This window comes from Limulus polyphemus, unplaced genomic scaffold (assembly GCF_000517525.1).
Source record: "Limulus polyphemus unplaced genomic scaffold, Limulus_polyphemus-2.1.2 Scaffold504, whole genome shotgun sequence".
Classification (NCBI taxonomy): domain Eukaryota; kingdom Metazoa; phylum Arthropoda; class Merostomata; order Xiphosura; family Limulidae; genus Limulus; species Limulus polyphemus.
Genome location: NW_013666114.1, coordinates 32,791 through 59,612, shown reverse-complemented (window position 1 = coordinate 59,612; position 26,822 = coordinate 32,791). Strand labels below are relative to the sequence as shown.

General features: G+C 33.3%; 1 protein-coding gene across 2 annotated transcripts in view; it reads left to right on the top strand.

Annotated features, from left to right (window-relative positions):
• LOC106458715 overlaps positions 1–26,822 on the top strand; it is a 106,996-nt gene that overhangs the window by 48,023 nt on the left and 32,151 nt on the right. For both annotated transcript variants that reach the window (XM_022384989.1, XM_022384990.1), the window contains exons 3-4: positions 14,816–14,982; positions 19,398–19,534. In XM_022384989.1, coding sequence (XP_022240697.1) covers positions 14,816–14,982; positions 19,398–19,534 — 304 coding nt within the window. The remainder of the gene's footprint in view (positions 1–14,815; positions 14,983–19,397; positions 19,535–26,822) is intronic.

Genomic DNA, 26,822 nt, shown 5'->3' with positions numbered 1-26,822 from the left:
GACGTTCCTGATTACAGCATAATATGTGGCTTTTAGATAAAAAATAATGATCAGACAGTACACAATTATGAGGAGTATTTTTTAGGACTTTGAAATTTAGACACGTAATTAATCAAAAATCAGAACGAAGGAAACTAAATAATTAAAAGCTACTTTCATTCGGTCACGTGAATCAGCTTAATGAAACTGTTATACGAAGCTCAATGTTTTCATGATTACTTTGGGATCAAAAAATATCTATTGCGCTAAGTCTAGTCCATGGATTGTACTTTTTTAACAGCGGCCACAAAGAAACAGGATGAATTGTTTATATAACAGTGTTTTGGATTCGTGCGTGAATATGTTTAATGATGATTTGTTTCCGATAGTAAACGTTAAGAAACACGAATGAACATGTTACAAATCTATGCTTTATTTTTAGTCTTACTAATCACAAATACAACAAATTAAACGCAACGCTAAGCCAATGTTCAGGATCACACACACTTAAACGAAACAAATCATGGATTATTTTGCCGTGTTATTATTTCACTTGCTTTGGGAAGCACATGCCATTAATGTATATCCCAAACCTGTTTACCGTGAGAGTTGTATCGAACTCACACAGCAGCCCTTGTTTCCCTGGAGACACGACAGACTGAAAAGCCTAGCTATCATGTTCGTTATGAAACAGGAACTTCACGGAAATAGTCTTAGCTGTAGCGTGTACAAGGTACTACTCAGCAGTAAATTACTTCTTTAGTCACTACTTGATGTATTATTGCAAGGCTGTGTTAACCCACAAAATATCAAACGTAAGAAAGCACAGTTTCATCTATGCCTATTACTTATTAAATCCCATTTGAAATCTGCTATGTCTTCTAACATAGAGTGTTTTTGCTTTTTTATTATATGAAATTATGGTTATAACGACGAAGCTTTCAGTTTCGATTGTGCATCTTTCTCATCCTAAATTCTAAAATTTAATTTTAAGGATTAACAAGATTTAGAATTAGGTTATAGGATTAGAAATGTTAAGATTAGTTTGATCATGTTCGTAAATGTCAAAAGGCAATGTCGTGATAAATGAATCAGAATAAGCTGACGATGATCACCCTAATCTCCTGTTTCTATTGTTTCATTCCAAGAAGCTTAAAATTGTCGTTAAGTAATTATACTTTTTTATAAAGATAATTTTCGAACAGCCGGATGGTTATTCCAGTGATTTCTGGAATACCACAGAGCATGGTGCGTTTGGAGTTTAGTGCAGTAGTCTAAGGGAAGAAACCTTGCGCTGTCCTGTACTACTAGTATAGTAATTAACTCTAACAAATATCATCAGTTTTAATGTGTCAAACGTTTTAATGCATGTCTCCATCTATTATAGTCGTGAAGCGCCCTCAGCAATGTCTGACTAATAGATGGCATAAAAGCATATTTGGTTAGAGAGAGATAAAACCTTGTGAAACAGGCTAGCTAATTAGATGACGGTAACTTATGCGCCCTGTGTTTAGAACTGTTGAGAAGGTTACAAACGGCGGTCTTATTTGTGTACATAATCTTGATACACTCGGGTCTGAAACGCCGATACGCTACCAGACAAAGTAATGGACCTGAATAACCTTTGTAAAGGAGTACGTTTTATTAATCATTGTAAACAAGCAGTCGTTTCATTAGTAAAAACATGCAAAATGTTAAGAATACTTCTTTTTGTTGTGAGGCTATAAGAACTTTTATGAGAAGCTAGAAAAGCCTTCGGAAAACCTTCATTACCTTAACACTCGTTGAGAGTTGTACTGAAAGTCTCGTAAACCCTCGTTTCAAGAAGACACAATAATCTTACAATTTTGATTAGAATACCATTTATTGTAACACTCTTATTTAGGTTAATAATTATATGTAAGTTAAGATATAAGTAAACTAAGGTAGTTTACATTCTACTAAAGTATGCAATGCAAACTAAGGTAGTTTACATTCTACTAACGTATGCAATGCAAATTAAGGTAGTTTACATTCTACTAACGTATGCAATGCAAACTAATTGATTCATAAAAAAGCCTCTTACAATTTATTACTAATTACAAATGAGTACTATCGTATTAGAGAACTGATTGTTATCAGTACATATATAGGAATGTTGTTGTTTTCTAAAAATATAACTCTGTGCGAAATTATGATGGCAAAACCTTGTCGAAACGTTTTACATTTACTTATCTTAAAGTTTTTCTTCACTACCCATTCAAGCCGTCTCCACGCATTATAATATAACTGTGTGTTATTATTATAGGCCACACTGGACATATATATATATATATTAGCGTGTGTGTTGGTTTGTTGATTAAGACACTCGACTCGCTACCTGAGGCCCGTTAGTTCGAAACCTATCACCGAACATGCTCGTCCTTTTAGCCGTAAGAGCATTATAATGTGATGGTCAATCCCACTATTAGTTGGTAAAGAGTAGCCCAAAGGTTTGAGGTGAGTGTTGTTGACTAGCTTTCATCTCTCCAGTCTACAACTTCAAAATTAAGGACGGTTAGCGCAGATAGTCCTCAAGTAGGTTTACGCGAAATTGAAAAATATGCAAACTAGCATAATTCATACACAAATATTACGTATAACTCTGAAAAAAAATAAAAATAGTCCGTCTACAGTATCAACTTACTTTTAATTTCATTAGCATCACAAATTATTTTTGTACATCCTATCCATGATGTTTTTAAGTATCTCTGTGGCACTTGGGCACTTGTTGTGACACACTTTGTGAACGTTTTACTTACTCGTCACTATGGAAGAAACTTGTTGGTGTTTAACTGTTATCAGTTACAAAATCGATCTTAAACTTCCCTGGCTAGGCTCTAGTCTGTTACGCACGCAAAGTACAGCTTATACGGTAGTGTCGTTGAGAGTACTTTGTAAAGTAGATTTTTTTTTATCTCACAAGTATCGAGAAATCTTCTTGAACAGCTGTCGCTTATTCGCTCTTAGCTATTTCCCCTATCAACAATTTTTTTCTTTATTTTTCAATAGCAAAATAATATTGTTATGTGTTTTACAAAAAACTTAAACTAAGGTGTGAAATATGTGTATTCCCTAAATTCAATTAACGCAAAGCTCTACCACTCACATCCTGTAAGAATCTAATTCAAAAGTAGTAATGTTAACTCTGTGGTTAAAGTGTAGCACTTTTTGATCTAAAGGGAGATTCCCTGCAAGTTTATTAATAAATTGTAACACGTAATATATCGTATAAGTCGTATTTCAAATAAAATGTATTTAACGACGTAGTAGTTGTTGTTCTTAAGTACAAAACTACACAATGGGCTATCTGTGCTCTTCTCACCACGATATCGAAACCCGATTTCTCAACGTCGTCAGCCTGCAGACTTACCACTGAGCCACTGAGGGAATTTAATAAAGTAAGAAACTGCAATAAGTGAATTAGCTTAATTAGAAAAGGTGGACTATTATAAAACTAAAGCAAAAATATTCAAAGCTTATGAGCCAAATATTCCATTAATAAGTACCTAATTCAAAACTCCAGACAGTTTATGCAGACGTCAACTGTTTTACATTAACGTAATTTATTTTTTACTGTGAACTTTTGGCCATTTATTTTAGTTTTCAAAATCCTTAATATTCTGACTACATTGGCTTCTAAATTTTAATTCAGAATCAGCACCATAATGCTTATGATAGAAAGACTATTGTTGCATTTTCTCCTATTTGGTCAAAATGTTTGTGGTATTTTAGGTGTTACCCATTTGACTCTGGTATATTGGGTGTTAACTATTGGACTGTGGTATTTTGGTTGATACCTATTGGACAATGGTATTTTGGGTGTTATCTATTGGACTGTGGTATTTTGAGTGTTAACTATTGGACTGTGGTATTTTGGTGTGTGACATTATCAAACACAAACAATCATAACTATTGGACGATGCTATTTTGGGTGTTAACTATTGGACTGGGGTATTTTGGGTGTTACCTATTGGAATGTGGTATTTTGGGTGTTACCTATTGGATTGTGGCATTTTGGGTGCTATCTATTGGACTGTAATATTTGGGTTTTACCTATTGGACTGTAATATTTGGATTTTACCTATTGGACTGTGGTATTTTGGGTGTTACCTATTGGACTGTAGTCTATTGATGTGAGACATTATCAAACACAATCAATCATAACTATTGGACTGTGGTATTTTGGGTGTTAACTATTGGACTGGGGTATTTTAGGTGTTACGTAACGGACTATGGTATTTTGGGTGTTATCTATTGGACTGTAGTATTTTGGTGTGTAACATTATCAAACACAAGCAATCATAATTCCTTTCCTCAATAATATATATTTTTCATGAACGATTGTACAAAAGTTTTTCAAGCCAGAAAGTTATTCAATATCTTAAAAGAATACTGACCATTTTAAGCACATTGGAAAAGACAGAGAGGTATCCAAATGTCTAATTACTAAAGCCTCTTTTATCCACAGTGATCTTTTGTTCTTTGCTAAGAAGATAATGCAGAAGTTTTTATCGCAAAGTAAATTGAGGTTTTAAAATATAAATATCCACAAATTTTGCTGAAAGTCATCTTTAAACTTTATTTATGCAACAAAATTTGTTGTTTTCTTAACTGAAAAAGGTAATTCCAACACTACGGCGGTCATATGTTGCTTAGAAATTTACATGTACCTCTGGTAAACATGTTTATATTGGTTCCACTGCACTCTACCTGGTGTTTGAGTCAAATAACATCTCAAACCGAACGACTGAAATCATTCCAGTACTTACCTACACTTGAATAACACGTGTAACGGGCCACCTTGTGATAATGGTATAGGTATGTATGCACAGTGAAGAGGAAAAATTAATTATCAAGTCTACTAATGGTTGGAGACGGCTTGAATGGGTAATGAAGAACAACTTTAATATAAGTTTAACATAACAGCAAATGTACAACGTTTCGACAAGGTTTTGTCACCATCAGGTACAAGTAATTTACACTGACACGAATATATATATACAGTATTGAACAAAGAAGTCACCTGACCGGAACTGTTGCAAAACTTAGAAGAGGTATCTAGACACCCCGGGGTGTTGGTTTAGAGTAGGGTTGTTTTGTTCAATTAAGATGGATTCCTTGATTTTTCGTTTGTTTATGTTGGGTTCTTTGTTTAAAATGGTTGTGTTTTTAATAGATATACTATGGTTGTTTTGAATTGCAATGGTGAAAAACATGGGACGGTTTTTTATTGTATCTGTCAATCTGGTTTCCAATTTTCTTCCTGTTTCTCCGATGTAGAATTCTGGGCAGTTATTTCATGTAAATGACGTTGATATTGTGTGATTCTAAATAATTTTTATTTAGTAACGATTTTAATTTAGGGCCGGGTTTTTTTTGAGAATTTGACGTTGACAGGAATATTGTGTTTAATGGCTAATTTTGTCAGATTCTCACAAAAATCGTTACTAAACAAAAATTATTTAAAAATCACACAATACCAATGTCAATTACGACAACCAAACAAGGCAATCGGTAAACAGAACAAAGAGGTGGGTGTGGGAGGGGGGGAAAGAACGAGAGAACCCTCAAGAAAATCTTTCACTGGTCGGGTGTCGAAAAAGCTACTCGATAAGTGCTCGTGCTGGAACCTAATGCGAGAGAAACCTGGAAACTGGAAACCAAAGTTATTAGCAGGCAGTAGATAAGAATAAAACTTTGAATAATTGAACATTACTGTTTATTTTTACTTTTGACAGTTGGCTGACGATTTTCTCTTCCTTTGATCAGCAGTCTAAGTTAGGGTTGAGAATACGTGAACCTTGCTCTTTATAACATATGTTACATGAGGTACCATGCAAATTGAAAAACACAATCTTTATAACATGTGTTGCATGAGGTACCATGCAAATTGAAAAACACAATCTTTATAACATGTGAATTTGCATGGTACCTCATGTAAGAAAAACACTATCTTTATAAAATGTGTTACATGAGGTACCATGCAAATTGAAAAACACAATCTTTATAACATGTGTTGCATGAGGTACCATGCAAATTGAAAAACACTAAATATCGTTCCATAAACATTACACAAATAAAATCCAGTTTGTTCGTTTGTCACTAACATGATCATTTTTAGCCGAATAGAGGGAACGACAATTGAAGTTATAACGCTCCACAACTGAATGTTCGAAATGGATTTAGCACCATATCGCGGCTCGAACCTTAAACCTTTTGATGCGTAAACCTACACGCTATTCTGTCGACCACGACCAGCTTTATGAAACTAGTCTTAAAGCTAAATAGATTCTGGTTGTAATGAAAATTTTTTAAATATATTGATTCTTCTTTAGTTATATAGTCGACATTTATATTGATTATCTGTGAGCTAGCTATTTTAACTTCGTACAAGATCAACCATTGATGCAATTTGGAATTACAAATATTTCATATTCGAAGACGTAGACAAAGATGTTTGATACACGTTCAGTTAGATAACAAACACTTAAACCTATATTAATGGAAGTGTAAGTACCAGTATTTATTTTATCCATTTGTTTCCAAAAATATATCTTCTTTAAAACATTTTAATTGATAAATTTTATAAACTCAAATTTTGAATTCGTCTCATTTGTTGGAGTATTAATAGAATCCCCATTGGAATTATCGATAATGCGTAATTGTAGAGAAGAAATTATTTCTAAACACATGTTTATGCATATTTTTATTCAGACACGTTAATTTCTTTCAATTAGCATGAGTTACAATTTATATATTTAGCTGAACAGAAGTTTAGACAAAATGACATGTATATGCATATAAAGATTATCCGAGAATTGTGTTAATTTTATATATATATATTCAGGTTTTAAATGTGTTCTGTTTAATTACTGACTTTTAAAATGGCTTATGATAATCCGTCTGGTTAGCACGCTGCGGTTAGTAATTGTTTTCTTTTATATATTTCTTAAATATGTATTCTTGTCAAGCGATCAAAAACGCCCAAGTAGGTAAAAAATATGAAAATATTTAAAATAAACAATTCAAAATAAGTTGTTTATCGAGATAAACGACTCTCCTTGAAACTTTAACAAAATACATTATATATATATATATATACATACACGGGTGGGTTAGAAGTAGCTATACGGTTGGTATGTTTCATATTATTACCAAATAAATTGAACTCAACTAAATTATTGTTTGGTAACAATTTGAATTTAAACAATGATCTAAACAGTGAAACTGTATATTCATATTTACTCCACTTTTTATACATACACATATATATATATATATATATATAGTTTATGGTCCTATTGTTTGTAATCGAAAATATGGTTTTCTAGTTTATTCGCTTTGTCTTACATGAAAAGAGAAACAAAAATATCTGAGCTTTACGTGTCAAAAAAAAACCGAAAAGAAACACGGTTTGAGGTTACAAAACGTCTTTACACGTTATAGATAAAGCCCGTACATGTTAATGGCATCTAATAATAGTATAGCGGTGATTACAAAATCAATTCCTTTTTTGATGACATGTTTCGATTTTCCTATCCAGATATTTCCATGTTGAATTCTAACTTGAAAATCGTTAAATTACACATGATCGTCTAAACTTGATATACATATATAACACTAAAATCTTTAACACTAGAAGCTTACCTTGAAGTATAAGTATAACATGATAAAACTACAACCCCACAATGAGCTTATGTACTAATATCATAAAAGGGTGTTTGTTATTTAAGGTTTCTGTCGCTTTTATCCTAAAGCTACTCGAAGGCTATCTAGCCGTCCCTAATTTTGAAGTGATAGACCAGAGAGATGGAAATCTAGTCAAAACCACCTTCTGCCAACTCCTGGGATACTCATTTATGAACGAATAGCGGAATTGATCGTCACATTATTAAGCCCACACGGTTTAAAGGGCGATCGTATTCGGCGAAGGTTTCGATCCCACTACCTGCATGTTGCAAGTCCATTGCCCTAACTATCAGGCCATGCCAGACTCTAAATATATTTAATTATAAGGTAGTAATATTGTATTATATTATATTACTTGTTATAATTATAATCAGGAACAGCTGTATATAGAAAGCCCATGTGTATCTTTGCGCGAAAGTTTTACAACCAACAAAAACATTATCTCGTAGTCATTTGGAGTGCCGTAATACTTAATCATCAAACTTCAAATATTATAATGATAACTGGATCTCGTTACATTAGCTGGTTGACAAACAGCCTTAAATCAACGTAATATTTGGTGTATTGAACGATTTGTCAACGAACGTAAGCTATTAATACCACACATGGAACTGGGTGATTGGTTACCACATATACAACTGTTGTAATTGTCATCAATCATAATGTTCTAATGGCTTCTATCATTGGATGGTTTCTTTTTTGATCATTCAGTAAGAATGAAAGGAAATCCTTTTATTTCTTTAATTGAAATTTCTGCACATTTAACGTTCTTTGACCAAATGATAGATCTAAGTTCCCTAATAAATAACACTAGGCACCTACATGCGAATTAAACCCTCAATTCTAGTACTTTATTGAAACAGAAACATAGAATCTACTGCTCTTAACTAACTAAAATAAACCCAATAATCAATTAACAACTTACAATTACTAGTATTGTGTAGCTAACGTTAACTAAAATTAACCCAATAATCAATTAACAACTTACAATTACTAGTATGGTGTAGCTAACGTTAACTAAAATAAACCCAACAATCAATTAACAACTTACAATTACTAGTATGGTGTAGCTAACGTTAACTAAAATAAACCCAATAATTACTTAACAACTTACTATTACTAGTATGGTGTAGCTAACGTTTCTCCCACTTTCAAATAAATTCTATTCACAAAGCTATGACGCCTCACGTGACGTTAAAACTCCCTCTGCTGAATTCCAAAATTAAAATGTTAAAGGTACAGTCTCGAACAATATGATAATATCATTACGGAAAATATTCAGAAGCTTTTCAAGACATTTACAAGACATTGTTTTTTTTTGAGGTAATTTAACAAGCGAAGCAAAACATGTAGCTTAAGTTTAGGGCCCACCTAATCCATTATTAACTGATATCTTAGGCCCACCTAATTTAGTTCTAACTGATATCTTAGGCCCACCTAATCCAATACTAACTGATATCTTAGGCCCACCTAATCCAATACTAACTGATATCTTAGGCCCACCTAATCTAGTAATAACTGATATCTTAGGCCCACCTAATCCAGTAATAACTGATATCTTAGGCCCACCTAATCCAGTACTAACTGATATCTTAGGCGAAAATAATATAGGTATCTTACGTTTGGTAACGAGTATTCCCAATACTAAAAATGTGCAACTGGAATAACAGCTAGGTAATAACGTGTACGACATATGGGATAACAGCTAGGTAAAGACTTGTACGACATATGGGATAACAGCTAGGTAATAACGTGTACGACATATGGGATAACAGCTAGGTAAAGACTTGTACGACATATGGGATAACAGCTAGTTAAAGATTTGCACGACATATTGGATAACAGCTAGGTAATAACGTGTACGACATATGGGATAACAGCTAGGTAAGAAGACTTTTAAGATTACACACAGTCATCCATTCCCATTAGAACAACTGATGAGAGGGAAGGTAGACAGTGAGCAGTACCCACCGCCTACTTTTAACAGAATAGTGAGACTAACTTTCATGGTTATAAAATTCCCACTGCGGAGTGTGTTCACTGTATATCACGTTTCGGATATTAGACAATTCAATGTACAGCCTGCCAAGGAAGTAAGAACCGAATTATTAAAAATATATAAAATGCAATCTTCCTTTTTATTTCAGTTAATTTACATCTCTTTTTTTAAATGAATTGAAAAATAAATTGTTAGTCATAATTAAAACTTCAATTTTCAAACAAAAGTTAATATAACAATATTACTTGAAGGCAGTTTTAACACGATCATTTATTTAGTCAGTTTGTCACCATCCCTTAGCAATCTCGCGATCTAACATCACCATTTATACCCACAAAACCATTTCCCCCTCATTCTATTTACGGTACGTCTACTAAGCCAACTTACACGTTCAACTCATGGGATAATAGCTAGGTAAATACTTCTATGACATATGGGATGAGAGCTAGGTAGACTTATACGACATATATATGTCGTACAAGTCCTTATCTAGCTGTAGTCCCATAAGTCGTACACGTTATTACGTAGCTGGTATCCAATATGTCGTACAAGTCTTTACCTAGCTGTTATCCCATATGTCGTATAAGTCTACCTAGCTGTCATCCCATATGTCATAGAAGTATTTACCTAGCTGTTATCCCATATGTCGTACACGTTATTACCTAGCTGTTATCCCATATGTCGTATAAGTCTTTACCTAGCTATTATCCAATATGTCGTACAAAGTCCCTTTGCGATCACAAATGCCAATATAACACACCACACTTTGACGAAGCAGTATAATCACAAACTAGGCTGAAACAACATGAAATATCTAGACTTAATATCAAATCACTTATTTTCATAAGTGAAGCCACGTCTTTAACGTGTTAAAAAACTAAACAAAACGGGTCGTATGGTTCGCAATTATCCATCCTTGGTTAATTTGTTAATTGCACGTTCTATTCTTTGTGTTTTAACTATATTCTACTGACCACAGCGAATCTATGTTTATTTAATATTTAAATAATATTTGGAATTAGTACTATTAGCTGTTTAAAACTATTGCAAACCTGTTTAAAATACTACAAGTAAATATGGGCTTCTTATAGTGATTGAATGTATATCATATTTGGTGTAAGGTTCACTGATAAGCAGGGTAAGTTCTCAAAACTGGTATAACTCACTGACAAGTGGTGAATGGAATGAAAGATTAAGGTTCATATTCATTTTTCATAACAGTAGGTTCGCTACCTTTCTAATGATATGTCTGAAAGCTAGCCAATGATATTATCGTTGTGATTTATTTTTTCAGAATATTTACATATTTATATCATATGAATGATATTTTTGAAGCAGATAGTCCGTAAGAATCAAACACAAAACGATTGCCTTCAGACAAACCATAGGATTTAATTTACTTAAAACATGTATGACTCAGTCTTCTATAATCATGCATTAGATATTTTGTTTTCATATTCGTAATATTGTCTCGTAAGTTATAAAAACGAAGGGAATTATCTGCTTTGATAGAATTGTAGAATCCTGACTACTGGTATGTATGTTTTCGTAAAGCACGCAACAACGTTTTAGATAACAGATAAAATATATACTTCTAATATACACTTTTATATATAGTAGCTGTATAAAGGACAATGTTAGATAATGTTCCCCTTTCTTCTTTATTTTGTTATTAAATTCGTAATGACCTCATTAGATGCTAATTGCATATCTTGCGTTGTGGAAGCTAATAATTAATTCATTTAAGTGATTAATTACTTGTTTTCTTAAGTTCAAAGTCAGAATTATATAAAAGAGAGGAAACGTGCTCTATTTCGAGGCCCCTTTTTCAGGCAAAAATCTTAAAACAACTATCACATACATACTGTTGGATAGTTTCTAATTACCAGACCAAACACTACGGTGATCCAGCACACCAACTGTGGGTGATGGAAGTCTAAAAACTATAAAAAGTGGAAATGTGTCCTATTTTAGGTGCTTTTTATACCCATTTCTGGGGGAAAAAACCTAAAACAAAAAGGCTTTGTACACCTACAAATAGTTTCTAGTAACCATAGAAAAAATTACGATAATCGAGCCAGCCAACTGTGGGTGATGGATACAAACACACTCACGTGCAGACACACACACACTTACCTACACCTAATGGATTATCTTTATAGTAATATTAAAATGTTATGTAGAAACTGTGTTATTTGAACTTTCAAGAATAAGAATGGTTTGATTAATAACATTGTTTGTGGTCTATGATGAATTTTGCCTTTGCTTCCAAAATTCTTAAATCTACGAGAAACGAACATCTTTATATATAACTCCTTAAAAGTTTTTTCATTTTTCATTAATTTAGATAACTTATTAAGTTAATAATTTTGTTGCTAACTGGTTAAACAACAAGAAACTAACACTCCATTATTAACTATGCACTTCCTTAAAATTTTGTATCGTAAATAAACAAGCCTTGGTTTGGTTGGCATAGTGACATGACGTGTGTTGTGCAGCCAATCAGTACGAGCTGACGCGCTTTCTTCATTGGCAAATGAAAAAGAGTAAAACAAAAAGGGGAAGAAAAAGTTGAATTAATAATTATTTCATCTAGTACTGTCAATGTAAAGCCACGATAACGATAGTACAACCATGGTATTTGTATCTTGAAGCAGTTAGTACTTACAAAACACTGCCACCAAATAAACCTCGGAGTAAAAATGGAGTGAATCTATAAATATTATTTAGAGAATATTCTTTATTAATATATTCTTTATTTAGCTAAACAGCAGTGTTACGTAAAGTAAAATAAAAAAAAAGTCACACAAGAAAAAAAAAATGAACGTTCACGTTAAACAAAAGAACGAGGTAATAACATTTACTGCTCATAGTTGGATAATGTGTATGTTACTGAATTGTTGATATGACAGCCCAGTGGAGAAAAGTTAAGAATCAGTTTGAAAACCTTGAACCCTGCGTGAGTTTATTTGTTGTACACAATTGTTTATTGAACCGAAATTATGCACCCTTATGTTAATATAGAAACATCTGTTGCGTAGTTATCATAAGAAAGATGGAACAAAGCCATTAAATTATCATTAGACAGATACATCATAAAATGAATTAGAATATCAAGTAAAAGATAGACCAAGACTATCTACTCAACGTACTATAATACAGGACCGGTCCAACAACTCATCGTCGCCTCCCGATGGGTCAATGGGAAGTTTGCGAACACTAAAGTTCGGGGTTCGATTGCCTTCGATAAACAAACGCAAATATCTCCCCCCGGTGACTCAATAGCTAAACATCGGGTTTTGATGCCTATGGTGGGCGTAGTACAGATAACCCTTTGTGTATATAGCGCTTAGTAACAATCAAGCCACTCGATGTTACACGATGCATTACAGTATTACTAAAACATAGAAAAAATAAATCATTTGTACACCACTGACCTCTAGAAAATACACAGTAAAGGAAATAACGATGAAACATGCGTAAATCACAAATAATGAATAAATGGTCAATTTATCATTAATGTGATACATTATTACAGAAAATGCAGGTTATACAGTGAAATAGTATTTGGCATTTATTTTAATACAAAGCGGTAGATCTTGCTTTTGTGCTAATTTAAATTGATCGATATGCGATTCTGAAATATTGCTCAAATTACTCTTCACAATTCTGTCAAGTTATTCGGTTGGCGATTGACTTTTCAAGTTTTTATACAACATACATCCTGGTATCGTTTCACCATATTTGCTGCATGCTTGGGGTCAATGTATTGCTGGAAAATGAATTTCTGCCTAACAGATATTGTTAGTAAAGGAATGGAATAATGGATAAGATACTAACTGTATCTGCAAGAATTCGGGGTACCACTGTTTTATATAGACCTTTATCGAGATGTTTAACACCTTTGGCTTAGATGCAGCCCACACTTATATTAGGCCTATGGCGTACTTTACGACAGTTTGTTTGTTTGTGTGTTTGTTTGCGCAAACTACACGAGAGCTGACTGTGAAATTTAGCAGTGAAAGACTAGAGGGAAGACAGCTAGTCATCACCACCCACCGCCAACTCTTGGGCTACTCTTTTACCAACGAATAGTTGGATTAACCGTCCCATTATAACGTCCCCACGGCTGAAAGGGGCGAGCATGTTTGGAGAAACGGGGATTCGAACCCGTAACCCGCAGATTGCGAGTCGAGTGCCCTAGCCATCTGGCCATGCGGGCCTCTTTACGACAGATGCTATATGTTGACTCTTATAATGTTTCTTCTTTGCCATAGAAAAACAGAAACAAAAAAAACTGCCGTTGATTTTTGCGAAACAATTTCAATTTTAATTCATCTTTAAACACTACCCTCATTTAGCTATTGTTTGAAGTCTGTTGTTCATTTCATCCTTTTGGTTTGATTATCTCTCATAAGTAATATGTATTAGAAGCTACACATCTATTAAGAAAGCATAGTGCTAATGAGTTACTGGGGGTAACATCCTCACCTGATAGATCCTTTTCAAGATCTCCACTAGATTTAGCATCTCCTCAATTACTCTTTCCACTAGATTGAGTTTATCACGTAAATATCATATCCTCACTTACATAGATGTTGAATAGTTTTAACTTTCTACCTCAACCACCATAATATTTGCATTTTAAACCCATTTTATTTACTGTTTTTATAATTGTTTCTATTACTGTATTATGAGAAAGACAATGATTAGGATATTATGTCTATTATATCGTCGTAACTACATAAATTTACACCTATACATTGCAAATATCTCCCAGTGGGTCAACAGTAAATGTACTGACTTACAACACTAAAATCCGGGGTTCCTGTCCACGCCATGGACAGAATACAGATAATCTATTGTTAGCTTTGCACCAAGAAAACAACAGTACATATAAAAAAAATCCTTCATCGAAAAAGAAACGTTTCGATCAACCAGTAAGGTTATTTAATTAAATAAATATCACTAAGCGTTTGAGATTATCACTTTCTTTAGAAGATATGTAAATAGTTTTCTAAAAACACTAATTTATCTCTTTAATAGTTCATCTGTGTAGTGATCTATTTTCATTCTACGTGTAATAAAATGTACGATTACATTGTAGTGATTAATTTTTCATGACAGCTTATAGAAGAGTTGAACTACCAGACGGCACTATTTCGTGACTTTCTCATTTCGGTAGGGAAGCCAAATGACAGTCCAGAAATAAGGGATAGGATCAAACAAGTGCGCCGAAAGTGTGTAGACTCTTGTTCCTCAGTTAGTCATTTGCTAATGCCTCAAATACGAAGGTAGGGCTGATAAGTTTACTTTTCCTAATCTAATTTGTTGGTGTACAAAATTATATCTTAAGAGAACTAAATACGTAGGCAAAAAAGATATGTTTTGGAACATGATCTAACTTGTTTAATCTAAGGCTGATGATATGTTGCAGTTTTATCATAGTTCTTATCAAATGCAACTAGGTTGAGAACATGAGATATTACCGGACAAATTTAGGCTTAATGCTTATTTAATCATAAACAGCAGCTCCAAGTGGCACAGCGGTATGTCTACGGACTTATAACGCTAGAATCCGGGTTTCGATACCCGTGGTTGGCAGATTACAGATAGCCCATTTTGTAGCTTTGTGCTTAATTACAAATAAACATAAACAGCATAGCTGTATAAAAAGGTATGGCAAAAAAAAAAAGAATTGTGACTGAAAGATGTGAAATCAAATTTTGCAACCAAAATGAGAAAACTACGACTAAATCACTCAAAATTTTACAAAATTTGTAGAGTATTTTTATCTAATACAAGAAATCGTACGCTGTTTTCTGTTTAGCTACGCACCGACAAATTAGAAAAAAATTAGTTACAGGTTCGAACATTGATAAATGTCATCAATTATAGTGTGAAAGAAAAGAGTGTGTTATGGATCTTATTTAAACATTGCAACCTATCTTCACGATATTTATGTGTTCTGTCATGATATTCACTTATAATTTCAATACCATGTCTTGTTTCATTTTTCTGTTACTTGAACTCGGTCTCATGTCATTCAATAATATTTTGTTACATTTTAAAATATGTATATAGTCCCTAGAAAAAATCAAAAGGTCATATTATAGTAAAATGTATCGGAGAAGGTGAAAAATATTTCTGAAATTCTCATAACAAATAGTAAAATATTGTGTTAGAGCTTTGTTTTTCATACATGTCTAACATGAAATTAACATATTGCCATGAAACTGTTCAACATGAAATTAAGATACTGCCACTTAATATTTTATTCAGCACAGTAGAAATTTCATACCACATAAAATTAACGTATTTTTAAGTTATTCGATGTGAACCTTTTATGTGAATAATACATTTTTCTGTATTTATTTCATTAACTTTATGTCACTCTATCGGCCTGTTTAGCTATATCTTAGAATACATGTCATGTAAATGGTGTATAGTCACAGTATAAAGCAAATCGATAGGCTAGACATATGTAAAAAAGAACAAACTCATTTATTCAAGACTTCGAGGCAGCTACACGTGTTTATCTGTGCTTTACATTCTAACAGGAACACGAGAGAGCGAACTTCTGTAACACAAAACGCAGTTATCTTTATTAAAATCACTTGCGATTCATACAAGCCACACAGGTCTCTGTTGCAAAACACTTTTTATTCCCTTGTCACGTGTTATTTGAAATAAAGTATAATAATTAAGTTGGAATAACTTACATCAATCATACCGGTTCCTTTCAACTTGGAAAACGGCAATGAAAGATTTCTAAGAAACAGCGAATTCTCATTTCATTTGTGAAAATGCAGGGTACTGAAAAATTATTAACATAAAGTTGTGGACAGTTATTTTAAACTTCTAAAACATACACGTCATCAAAACATGAGCCAGCTTTGTAAACAATAATTAAATGAATGAAACAAACGTCAAAATAATCTCGCACCTCGTTCTAATTGTATAATACTGAATATGAACGAGGGTTGAAACAACAGATTTTTGTTTTATGAATAGTATACACAAGTATAGTTTATGGACAGATTATCCCATACTCAAACAATCTAAGTTACAAGAATATTTTCCAGCAATTCAATTAGTCACAGCGGTTTTGTTGTTGTCATTATTCCAAGCAACATTGGCTATCTGAGTCAAATGTAGCAATCAATATCTTAATTTATTGCTAAGCCAGATTCGCTTTAAGGGGTCACGCTTCTAGTGCATTTGGCATCAGACCAACATCTTAAAGCTGCAGCTCTTAATTAAGTTTTCTGACCATTTTAGGAAAATTTTCTGGTGTATGAACGTATCATTTTATAGCTTAAATACCATGAAAATGCGTTTTTTTTAATTCAAAAAGGTGAAATATATAGAAATGTCAAACCATTTTATCACTCGTCAGAATCAGTAAAATAAATAAAACACCATAGCGAAGTGGCTGAGCCTCGTGTATGAACACTAAAATAAATATTCCATATATTGTCAAAACATATTATATTCTCAGCAGTGATATGAAAATATTAACATTAAATGGCTATCATAAATTATTCATATAAAATCTAATATAATAATTAAAAACGAACATTTAATGCAATTCTCTTAACTTCAGGTTTTAATTATTCACGGAAGTGCGATAGAAAACTTCAGGAACACTTATACATGATGAATATTACTCAGTTATCGAACGATTCATTGATCCGGCAGTTTCCAAACGTATTTCCTTGACAAAACCATTTGTTCAGTAAATGATAGAATGGTTACTTTTTATGAGCTTGTTGGGCGAGATTCGTTTTTTTTTTTTTGGATATCGTTGGGGGGGGGGGTAATTGTTTTCAGATTATTATTCTGCGTATTCATTCCTCAGTACCCATAATCCATCTTATCTCCGTATTAATTTCTCAGTTCCTTTGATCCGTCTTTTCTCCGTATTCATTTCTCAGTTCCTTTGATCCATCTTATTTCCGTATTCATTTCTCAGTTATTTTGATCCATTTTCTCTCCGTATTCATTTCTCAGCTCTTTTGATCCATCTTATCTCCGTACGAATTCCCCAGAAATCTTCTTGTTAACGACGCAATGTCATTAAGTCATATGTTTTAGATTTGTAACTTTATGAAAAGGTAAGAGATTTAACTTCAAATTTCTTGTTTCATCTGAATCTTGTAAATCAAGTATTTTCAGAACGTACTTCAATTTTGGGAATAAACATATAAAATGAGGTGTTACTCTGGTTTAGCTGTCCTAGTAAAATGTCTAAATGCTTCACAAATTAAAATCCTCAAACTTATGCAGTTTTATGTTACGTGAAACGAATCTTTGATATTCAATGATGTATATTTTTCGAGATTACAAGTTACAACAATGTGAACAAAAGATCATTATAAACTTTTGGAAACGATGATTAAGTCTAACGTAATAGTACCAAAGATTCAATGTTCCCAGCACGTTTTGCTCTATCTGCTTCTCTTTCGTCTAAACAATGACTCTGCAGCGATGTTTCCATGAGAATACCTTTCAACTGTGTAGCTTTTCATTGATCTGCTAAATCTTAGGTCTACGACTTCCAAGTGAATGTTTTAGCATACCACAGACACAAATGTCCGTCTTGAAACTGCACCAGCACACTTAGCAAGTAATCTAACTGGATTACTGCAATACCTGTTACATCAGCCATCTTTCTTATGAAAACAATCTTTAATTTGGAAGTGTTAGATAGAAGACAGTGAATATTTGGCTTTTGACTTTGATCATCTTCAAATCCTTCTTCTTGTCGTTTTGTTTTTAATCTTGTTAGCCATATCAAGAGATCCCCAGTATTTTGGTTGAAAATGTTCTCTTTGGTAACAATAGTATACACCTTTTGCTTAACGATATTGCTCCTGGTAGGATAAAAATATGGTTTTGGAGACCGTTGTTGTCCTAAACTCTGTGTAATGTGAATTGTTCCTCTTACATTGAGAACAATGAAACCTTCTTTTTCGATGTATGAATATTTCTCTTCAGTAAATAATCGTTTTGAAAGATGTTTTACGAGTCATTCAGCATGTTTGCTTTTATATCTGATGTCTGTCTACCACGCGACTGTGGCCCTAGATCTATCTTGACATTCATAGGAAAATGGTTTCTAATTTACATTCATTTCCGTAATCTATAAATTACCATCTGTAATATTTGTTCATCGTTTTGTTTTGTGTAATCTTTTAAAATTATTGATTCGGCACAAAGCAAGAAAAATTGTGTTTGAGAAAAGTGATGCTAAATGTATACGTATAATATTATTTTACCCGTGAAGTTAGGTCGTAGTTAAAATGAAGTAGCTAACAAGAAAGTTTGCAAGAACAGAGACAAATAGAGTATAAGTATAAAAACGTAAGCATTAAAAAAGTTAAGAAGAAAGTAGGTGTATAAGTATAAAAACGTAAGCATTAAAAAAGTTAAGAAGAAAGTAGGTGTATAAGTATAAAAACGTAAGCATTAAAAAAGTTAAGAAGAAAGTAGGTGTATAAGTATAAAAACGTAAGCATTAAAAAAGTTAAGAAGAAAGTAGGTGTATAAGTATAAAAACGTAAGCATTAAAAAAGTTAAGAAGAAAGTAGGTGTATAAGTATAAAAACGTAAGCATTAAAAAAGTTAAGAAGAAAGTAGGTGTATAAGTATAAATATAATTACTTTTATTTATTATTAACATTCTATCTCCTATTTTTATATTCAGTGATGTAGCAGAAGGAATACCAGTGGATAGCCAGCACCTGGTAAACCTAGTCTGTTGTACACAACTTTTGCTGCGGGAACTTCGCAAGTGTAACCAGATGGTTTCTGTAAACGCAATGGATATGCGTGAATTTTATGGTAAGCAGTTTGAACATACGAAATAGTTCATAATTGTAAATTTCTTTAAGATTTTTAATGTAAAATTTAATTAATTAATTTCTTTAGACTGGTAAAAAACTTTGGTTAGAAAACTTGTTACCTTATTTATTTTCGGAACATTTAGAGTTTCTGTGAATTAAACAATGTTTGTCTAAAGGAAAATGTTGTGAAGGCTAGGTGTTTTAGTGTAGGTTTTATTATTTTCTGTTTGGCCAGAAGGAGTATTGTTAATCACGTGATGACCATGTGGCTTATTGTTTGGATGTTTCTTGAGAATTTAGAAAATGATTTTAAAGTATAAAAACGCGAGTTAGACAAGGATAGGTTGTTAAAATTGTTGATTGATTATTGAGTTAACCACGTAGTTAATCCAGTATTGTAAATTCTGAGTTTGTGTATTCAATGATGTATTAAAGATAGGAGAAGTACGTATGAGAAAATTAGAAATGGCATCTCTAATCGGACGTTATTTATCTGTGAAGTTAGACTTATCATTAGCTGTGAAGAACTTGAACAACTTGTACTTGTGAAGTTGTAGACATTGTAATCAGAAAATTAAAATGCTATCGTTATCATTAAGCGGACTAGACTTTGCACTATTTCTTTTACCAAATAATTCCAAAAAGAGCATGTCCAACTAAATAAACTTTTACAACACTGGTGTTATGTTTTCCTAGGGTGTTTTTGGTAAAACTAAAGTAAAATTAAACTCAATTTCAAGTGAGATTGAGCGAAATTTAGCTGGAAGTGAGGACATAATGGAAAAAGAACACGAAGGGAGAAGAATAATATTGATAGAAGACTAAGAAGAAACCTACTGAAAATTAAAAGATCAGGAAAAAATTACAGATACTTAAAATTAGATCGGGAAAAAAATTAAATATAATTAAAATTAGATCAAAAAGAAACAAATAGAAATTTCTAAGAGGAGTTACAAATATTATATTTACAGAAGACTTGTGAATCTAACTCAGTTTGAAGGAACACAAGAAATAACATATACATAGCACAGTGAAACTGTAAAAGCCATGAACAGTATAGGGGATTGAAAGCCGTGGGAATTGTGCAGAATAATTATAACACTATAGTTAAAAAGTTTAGAAGGATTGTACCAACAAAACCGAAGGAGTACAGAAAGATAACATGATTGAAGGAGTTGTAGGAAATGCGCATAAGGACATCATCGACGTAGACAAGGACATCAATGCCAGGCTAAAAAAAAAGAAATTGAACTGTCAAATTTGAGAATCAAACTAGCCACACCTCTCTATGCATCCAGTTAAGAGTTCAAACCTAAAACACCATTGGTTGTGCAATTTGGAATAGGATAACCTATCCAGTTTGCATACGAATAAACAAGTATGTTTACAAAAGAGGGTTTGAAACATACTTACTTATCTATCCACAAACAAAAAGATGATATAGTTTGACAAGTTTTTTCTTATGAAGTATTTGCTACCATTGCTGTTTTGCCACTTATGATTGCAATTACCTTTTATGCTATCTCAGCACTTTATAAAGTTATGGAATTTAGCAGGCCAGGACAACAACATCGATCAATCTAGAAGTCAGCAGATTATGATGGATAGGTATCATGGAGACATATTAGGTACTGGTAGAAATAATTTTCTAGATGAAGGGATGAAGTAGTAATAACAAGCTATTTTTCTTACTGCACACTTCAAAGGCACAGCTTTAAAAACATTAAGAAACCTTCCTACAGAAAGTCGTAACAACTGCAAAACATTAATGGCAGCCTTACCAAAATGAAGTTTTCAAAGCAATGTCTAGGAGTAGAGTTAAGAGAAAGGACGAAGATTTAGCCTAATTTGCTGAAGATGTGGAAATATTTGTCCAGTTATCGCATCTTAGATGATTCACGTGAAATGATTGATTCATTTGCCATGAACGATTCATAGATGCCGTAGTGGATGAGAATATCCAAATTAGGCTAAAGTCTTTAAAGGAAGATTTTCAGTTGGTAACGAAACTTGAATCCATTAAAATTGCAGATAAACAACTTAAAGCATCATCCAAAAATTATGGAGTCGTAGGATCAAATGATGTGAAAACACCAACTCTCTCTGGTGGAAGTTTAGAAGAATTCAATGATTAATTAGACAACTACTTACTCAGAATGGAAGAAGAAAACAAGGGGGAAATATGAGGTTCAACCATAACATGAAATGTCGTATTGCTAGAAACTGCAGATTAAAATTGCTCAAAGTAAATGGGAACTTCTATAAGTTTAGAAGATAAGGACATCATAGCCCAGATTGAAAACAATCGACAAATAATAATAATTCAAGTAGATGATCACCCGAAGGTGAGTTCCAGACTCTGAAGGATCCAATAAATATAAGTTGCTAACCAGACACTGAAATACAGGAAATAATTGGACTTACAAAGCAAAAAACATATGATAATACCCCATATGTCACAACTGAAAGAATAATCTCGTTTAAAAAAAAACAAACTAGTCCATTGATTCATTGAGATCGTTGATTGAAAGCCTTGAAATATGTTGATTATTACTGGTTTACAACCACTGTTCCTCAACCCAATGGGAAATCACCTCCGAAGATAAAACTGGAGGACCAATTGGTGAGAAAAGCAAGTGGATATAACGTTTCAGCAAAAGGAAAGGTGGAATTAATGTTCAGAGTGGAAAACTTCTCTGCACAACACGTTGTTTTGGTAATTGACATAAAGGAATAATGCATCTCTCGTGATCCTTTTTAGAAGAATGTTGGCGGGAAAATAACGAAATTATTAGATTCAAAGAATGCTTCGACATTGGTAAATGTAACTACTGAAGAGATCAAGGTTTACTGTCGAGACAATTTCTAGAGTATCACAGTTAATGGGTTCCTTCAATCACCTACCTAAAGAGTAATCCTCCTGGTAACAAAGTACAAAGTGTTGACAAAGGGCAAAAGGGCATATCTTCCATGGCCTTTAAGTTGCAGAAATAAATAACCAAAAAATTTGGTGACTGTTCACTTCAGGAGTAGTAAATGAGTAATTAAGAACATTTCGTGTGTTAATCAAAATTTTGACGGTACTTTGTTTCACACAATTCGTGAATTAGTTAGTGTAATATCTGTATACATTTTGTCCATTGTAAAAAAATACTTTATTATTCATTAGAGGAGTTTGAGTTTAACGTACCATCATTTTCTTTGTGAATAGGATTGTTTATCTCATAATCGAAGAAGTTTAATATCTTATATGCTGACACCCAGTAATGTTTATTTCTTTTTATATTGTTGTTACACTAAAGGAATGTTGATGTCATTTGATGTGTGCGTGATTAATGTCTGGCATTTTATTTAAAATTTAGGATATGATTTGTACGTGTAGAAATACGAGTTAGCTGCGAACAGGTTGTTGAGATTGTTAACTGATTATTTTTGATTGGTTGGTTGTTTTAGAAAAATCCACATTGGGCTATGTGTTGTGTTCCCCGCAGGGAATCAAACTCCGGATTTTATCGTTGTAAGTCTGTAAACTTATCGCTGTCCCACCGGGGGGAGAACTGATTATTTATTCAACTAGCCAGTTAGCTCGGCGTGAGAAATTTTGAGCTTGTGTTTTTCAAGAATACGAGAAGTATCTGTCTTACTTAAGAGAATTTGGTTTTATTTGTTTTGAATTTCGCTCAAAGCTACTTGAGGAGAATATGTTCTAAGGTCCCTAATTTAGAGGGAAAGCAGATAGTCAACACCATCAACTTTTGGGATACTCTTAACGAATAGTGGGATTGACCCAACCATTATAACGCCTCCACCACTGAAAGGGCGAGCATATTCCGTAACGAGGATTCGAACCCGCGACCCGCAGTGTATGGGTCGAGCTCTGTAACCATCAGGCCATGCCAGGTCTCCACTTCAGAGAAATTCATCAAGTTAATGGAATCTCTTTTTAGGCATTATTTATTTGTGTTAGACGTGGAACTCGTACAAACTGTACTTGTAAAGTTGTAGTGTTTTAAGTCGGAGAAATGAAACACTTTCGTTATAATTAAATGGACCAGATGTTGCCTTCTTCTTCTTCTTTTTTTTACCGAATTATCCAAACACAACCAGCCCGACGATTGAAACCATTGCAACATTAGTTTTAAAAGCTCACATAAGCGATAAGCAGTATTACTTACCAGTATTCAGGATTTTAAAAATAGCATTAAGATGTTTTTCTCTGGCAAAAGAACTGCAGAATTTAGACACACGAAGCGCCAGCAGTTCCTTCCAACCAAAGTAAAAAGTCATGTAATGATATATGAGTTTCTAATCGTAAGTATATTTTTCCTAATAAATACTACCAAGATTACGTTCACGTTTATTATTCCACAAATTACACGTACGGTATGAAATAATATTACACCACTACATTTGACTCATTTTTATCCATTGAACATTATAGGTGTTTTTACAAAGGTTACTGTGACCTAGCGAGAGAATCAATCTCCATAACGTAGTTTTACTAGTTCACTGTTTAAATATGTAATGCCTTTGGCGCTGACGAAATTTGGAATTGACTCTGACAGTAAATGGCCCCGCATGGCCAAGTGGTTAGGGCGCTCGACTCGCAATCTGAGGGTTCGAATCCCAGTCTCACCAAACATGCTCGCCATTTCAGTCGTGGGGGCGTTATAATGTGGCGGTCAATCCCACTGTTCGTTGGTAAAAGAGTAGCCCAAAAGTTGGCGGTGGATGGTGATTACTAGCTGCCCTCCCTCTAGTCTTACACTGCTAAATTAGGGATGGCTAGCGCAGATAGCCCTCGTGTAGCTTTTCGTGAAAATCAAAAAACAAACAAACCTGACAGTAATCGTCCACGTATTATGAAGATCTGTACCGTGAGTGATCGTTCGGGATTTCCGAACAAAGTGCTTAACACATATGGGCTTTTAAACTTACTCTTTGTTTGTTGAGTTTATTATACATTATTATTACTTGTGTGCTACGTACATCCGATCATATATATTGTATAGAGTATTTCATTTACACTTACTGATCATTTCACATCTGCTTCCAAAGAAAAAAAAATCATAATTTGGGAGTTTTCGAATACGTCAGGATTTGCCAGAAGTAGAGATAGGCACCCATTTCAACATTCATTTAGTCTGCATATGTGATAAATAGAGCAATTTGCATATAAAATTCATGAGAAAAGACCTTTGAAACTACAGTCGCTGACGGCAAGCACGCGTATCTGATGTTAGCGTAATCCAAGTGGACGTAATGTACTGTAATACAGCTGGCTGAGGCTGTTTTATTACAAAACTTCTGCTGCACTATGCTCTTATCCTCTGGAGCTATGCCAGTACCTTAAGGCCATATTCAAGTTTCCCTGCGGTCATTATTGACCATAAGTCAGAGTTTTATCTACCTTATCTCCTTGTCCCTGTTTAATAACAGTACAAAGAGGAAGTGGTATCAGTATTCCATGTTTGCTGTAAAATGTTTCCAAGATGACTTGCTTTTCCATGTCGGATTAAACAACTATGACTTTAGTCTTTGTTCTCTGCCATATTTACGAGTCTACTTGACTGAAAGACCTATTTAAATTACGCAACATTCAATCAGTGACTGATGTAACTATCGAATCTACTTAGAAGTACGAAACCTCTTAGAAACTGACACGTATGATAATAGTGTCAATAGAATAGTACTCAAACTCATGCTAAAATTAAATTCACATTCTAATCATCTGTATTGATAAATAAATACAGTAAACGTAGTAAATGTTTGTTTTCTTTTGCAGTTACAAAACAGTACGACCTTGCTTAAATATCACAATTACTTCTAAATAGTCTGCAAAACATTAAAAATCAATTACCGAAACTGGCCAATACATGCTTGAATTTTACCAGTTAACATATTGCCTTGTCAGTTTCATTAGGTATTACGTTACATGCATGCAGGGCTAGTGTATGCTAAAACATTTTCAGTTCTTTGAAGATCTTGGGAACTAGAAGCTTGTAGATTCAAGAATATACTATCAGTCTTGTAAATGTTTGATCGTTTCGTTGTTAAATTGACTTGTGGATTTAAGAATACACTATCAGTCTTGTAAGTGTTTGATAGTTTCGTTGTTAAATTGTTCTGTGGATTCAAGAATATACTATCAGTCTTGTAAATGTTTGATAGTTTCGTTGTTAAATTGTCTTGTGGATTTAAGAATACACTATCAGTCTTGTAAATGTTTGATAGTTTCATTGTTAAATTGTCTTGTGGATTCAAGAATATACTATCAGTCTAGTAAATGTTTGATAGTTTCGTTGTTAAATTGTCTTGTGGATTCAATGATATACTATCAGTCTAGTAAATGTTTGATAGTTTCGTTGTTAAATTATCTTGTGGATTCTTTAGGCTTTATACTTTCTAAAGCCCTTTGATAATTGTAAGATGTTATATTTCCTGCGAATCATATGAATAACAAAATCTGCTTTTTAGTTGTTTTATGCTACGATATGATATGCTGCTTCTTAGTGTTGGATTTATAATTACGTGTTTTGTGGTCTTGTACTGCTTACAGATCATTTGAATGCTACCTAATTTGATTCTGCTTATAGGTTTAATGGATTTTATCAAGCGTTACCCTACCTGCAGGAATTGAATATTCTAAAATGTCCAGTATAGGTTGCAGGTCTTGTGGATAATAAAAGGTCTCACACTTCTTGCACGTCTTGTAGATTCTAAATGTTTCATACTTTTTGTAGGTCATAAGGATTCTAGAAGGTATCATTCTGTGTACAAAACTTATGGATTCCACAGATTATTTTCTGACGTCTGTTAGTTTACTGGATTCTGTACAAGATGAAGTAATATCTACAGCACTTGCAGATTGTAAGCTCCTTATTCTTTGTACGAGATAATAAAACTAAAATGTAGCAAAGAATTTGAAGCTACCATAAAAATGTCAATACTTAATAAAAATAATCCAGTCATTGAGCTGACTAGAGTTAAAAAAATTCAAGAAACGCAAACAAATTTTATTCCTTATGTTACGACAGCGGAAGTCACGCGACGTTGGGAGCATGCGCTCTGGAGTTTCTAGAAGGATCGGGGAACCTCACGAATGTCCCAGCGTTTGTTAGACGCCCTCTTTTTAGTATATAAACTGGAGATAGATTGAAGAGAAATAAATAATAATTCAGTCAAGCGAACAGAAGGCACTGTATGTAAAGTGTGTGAATCACTGCGATTTATAGCGTGTGTTATAAAGGTTGTTAAGTTTAAAGCGACTGTGGAATTTCTGTGTA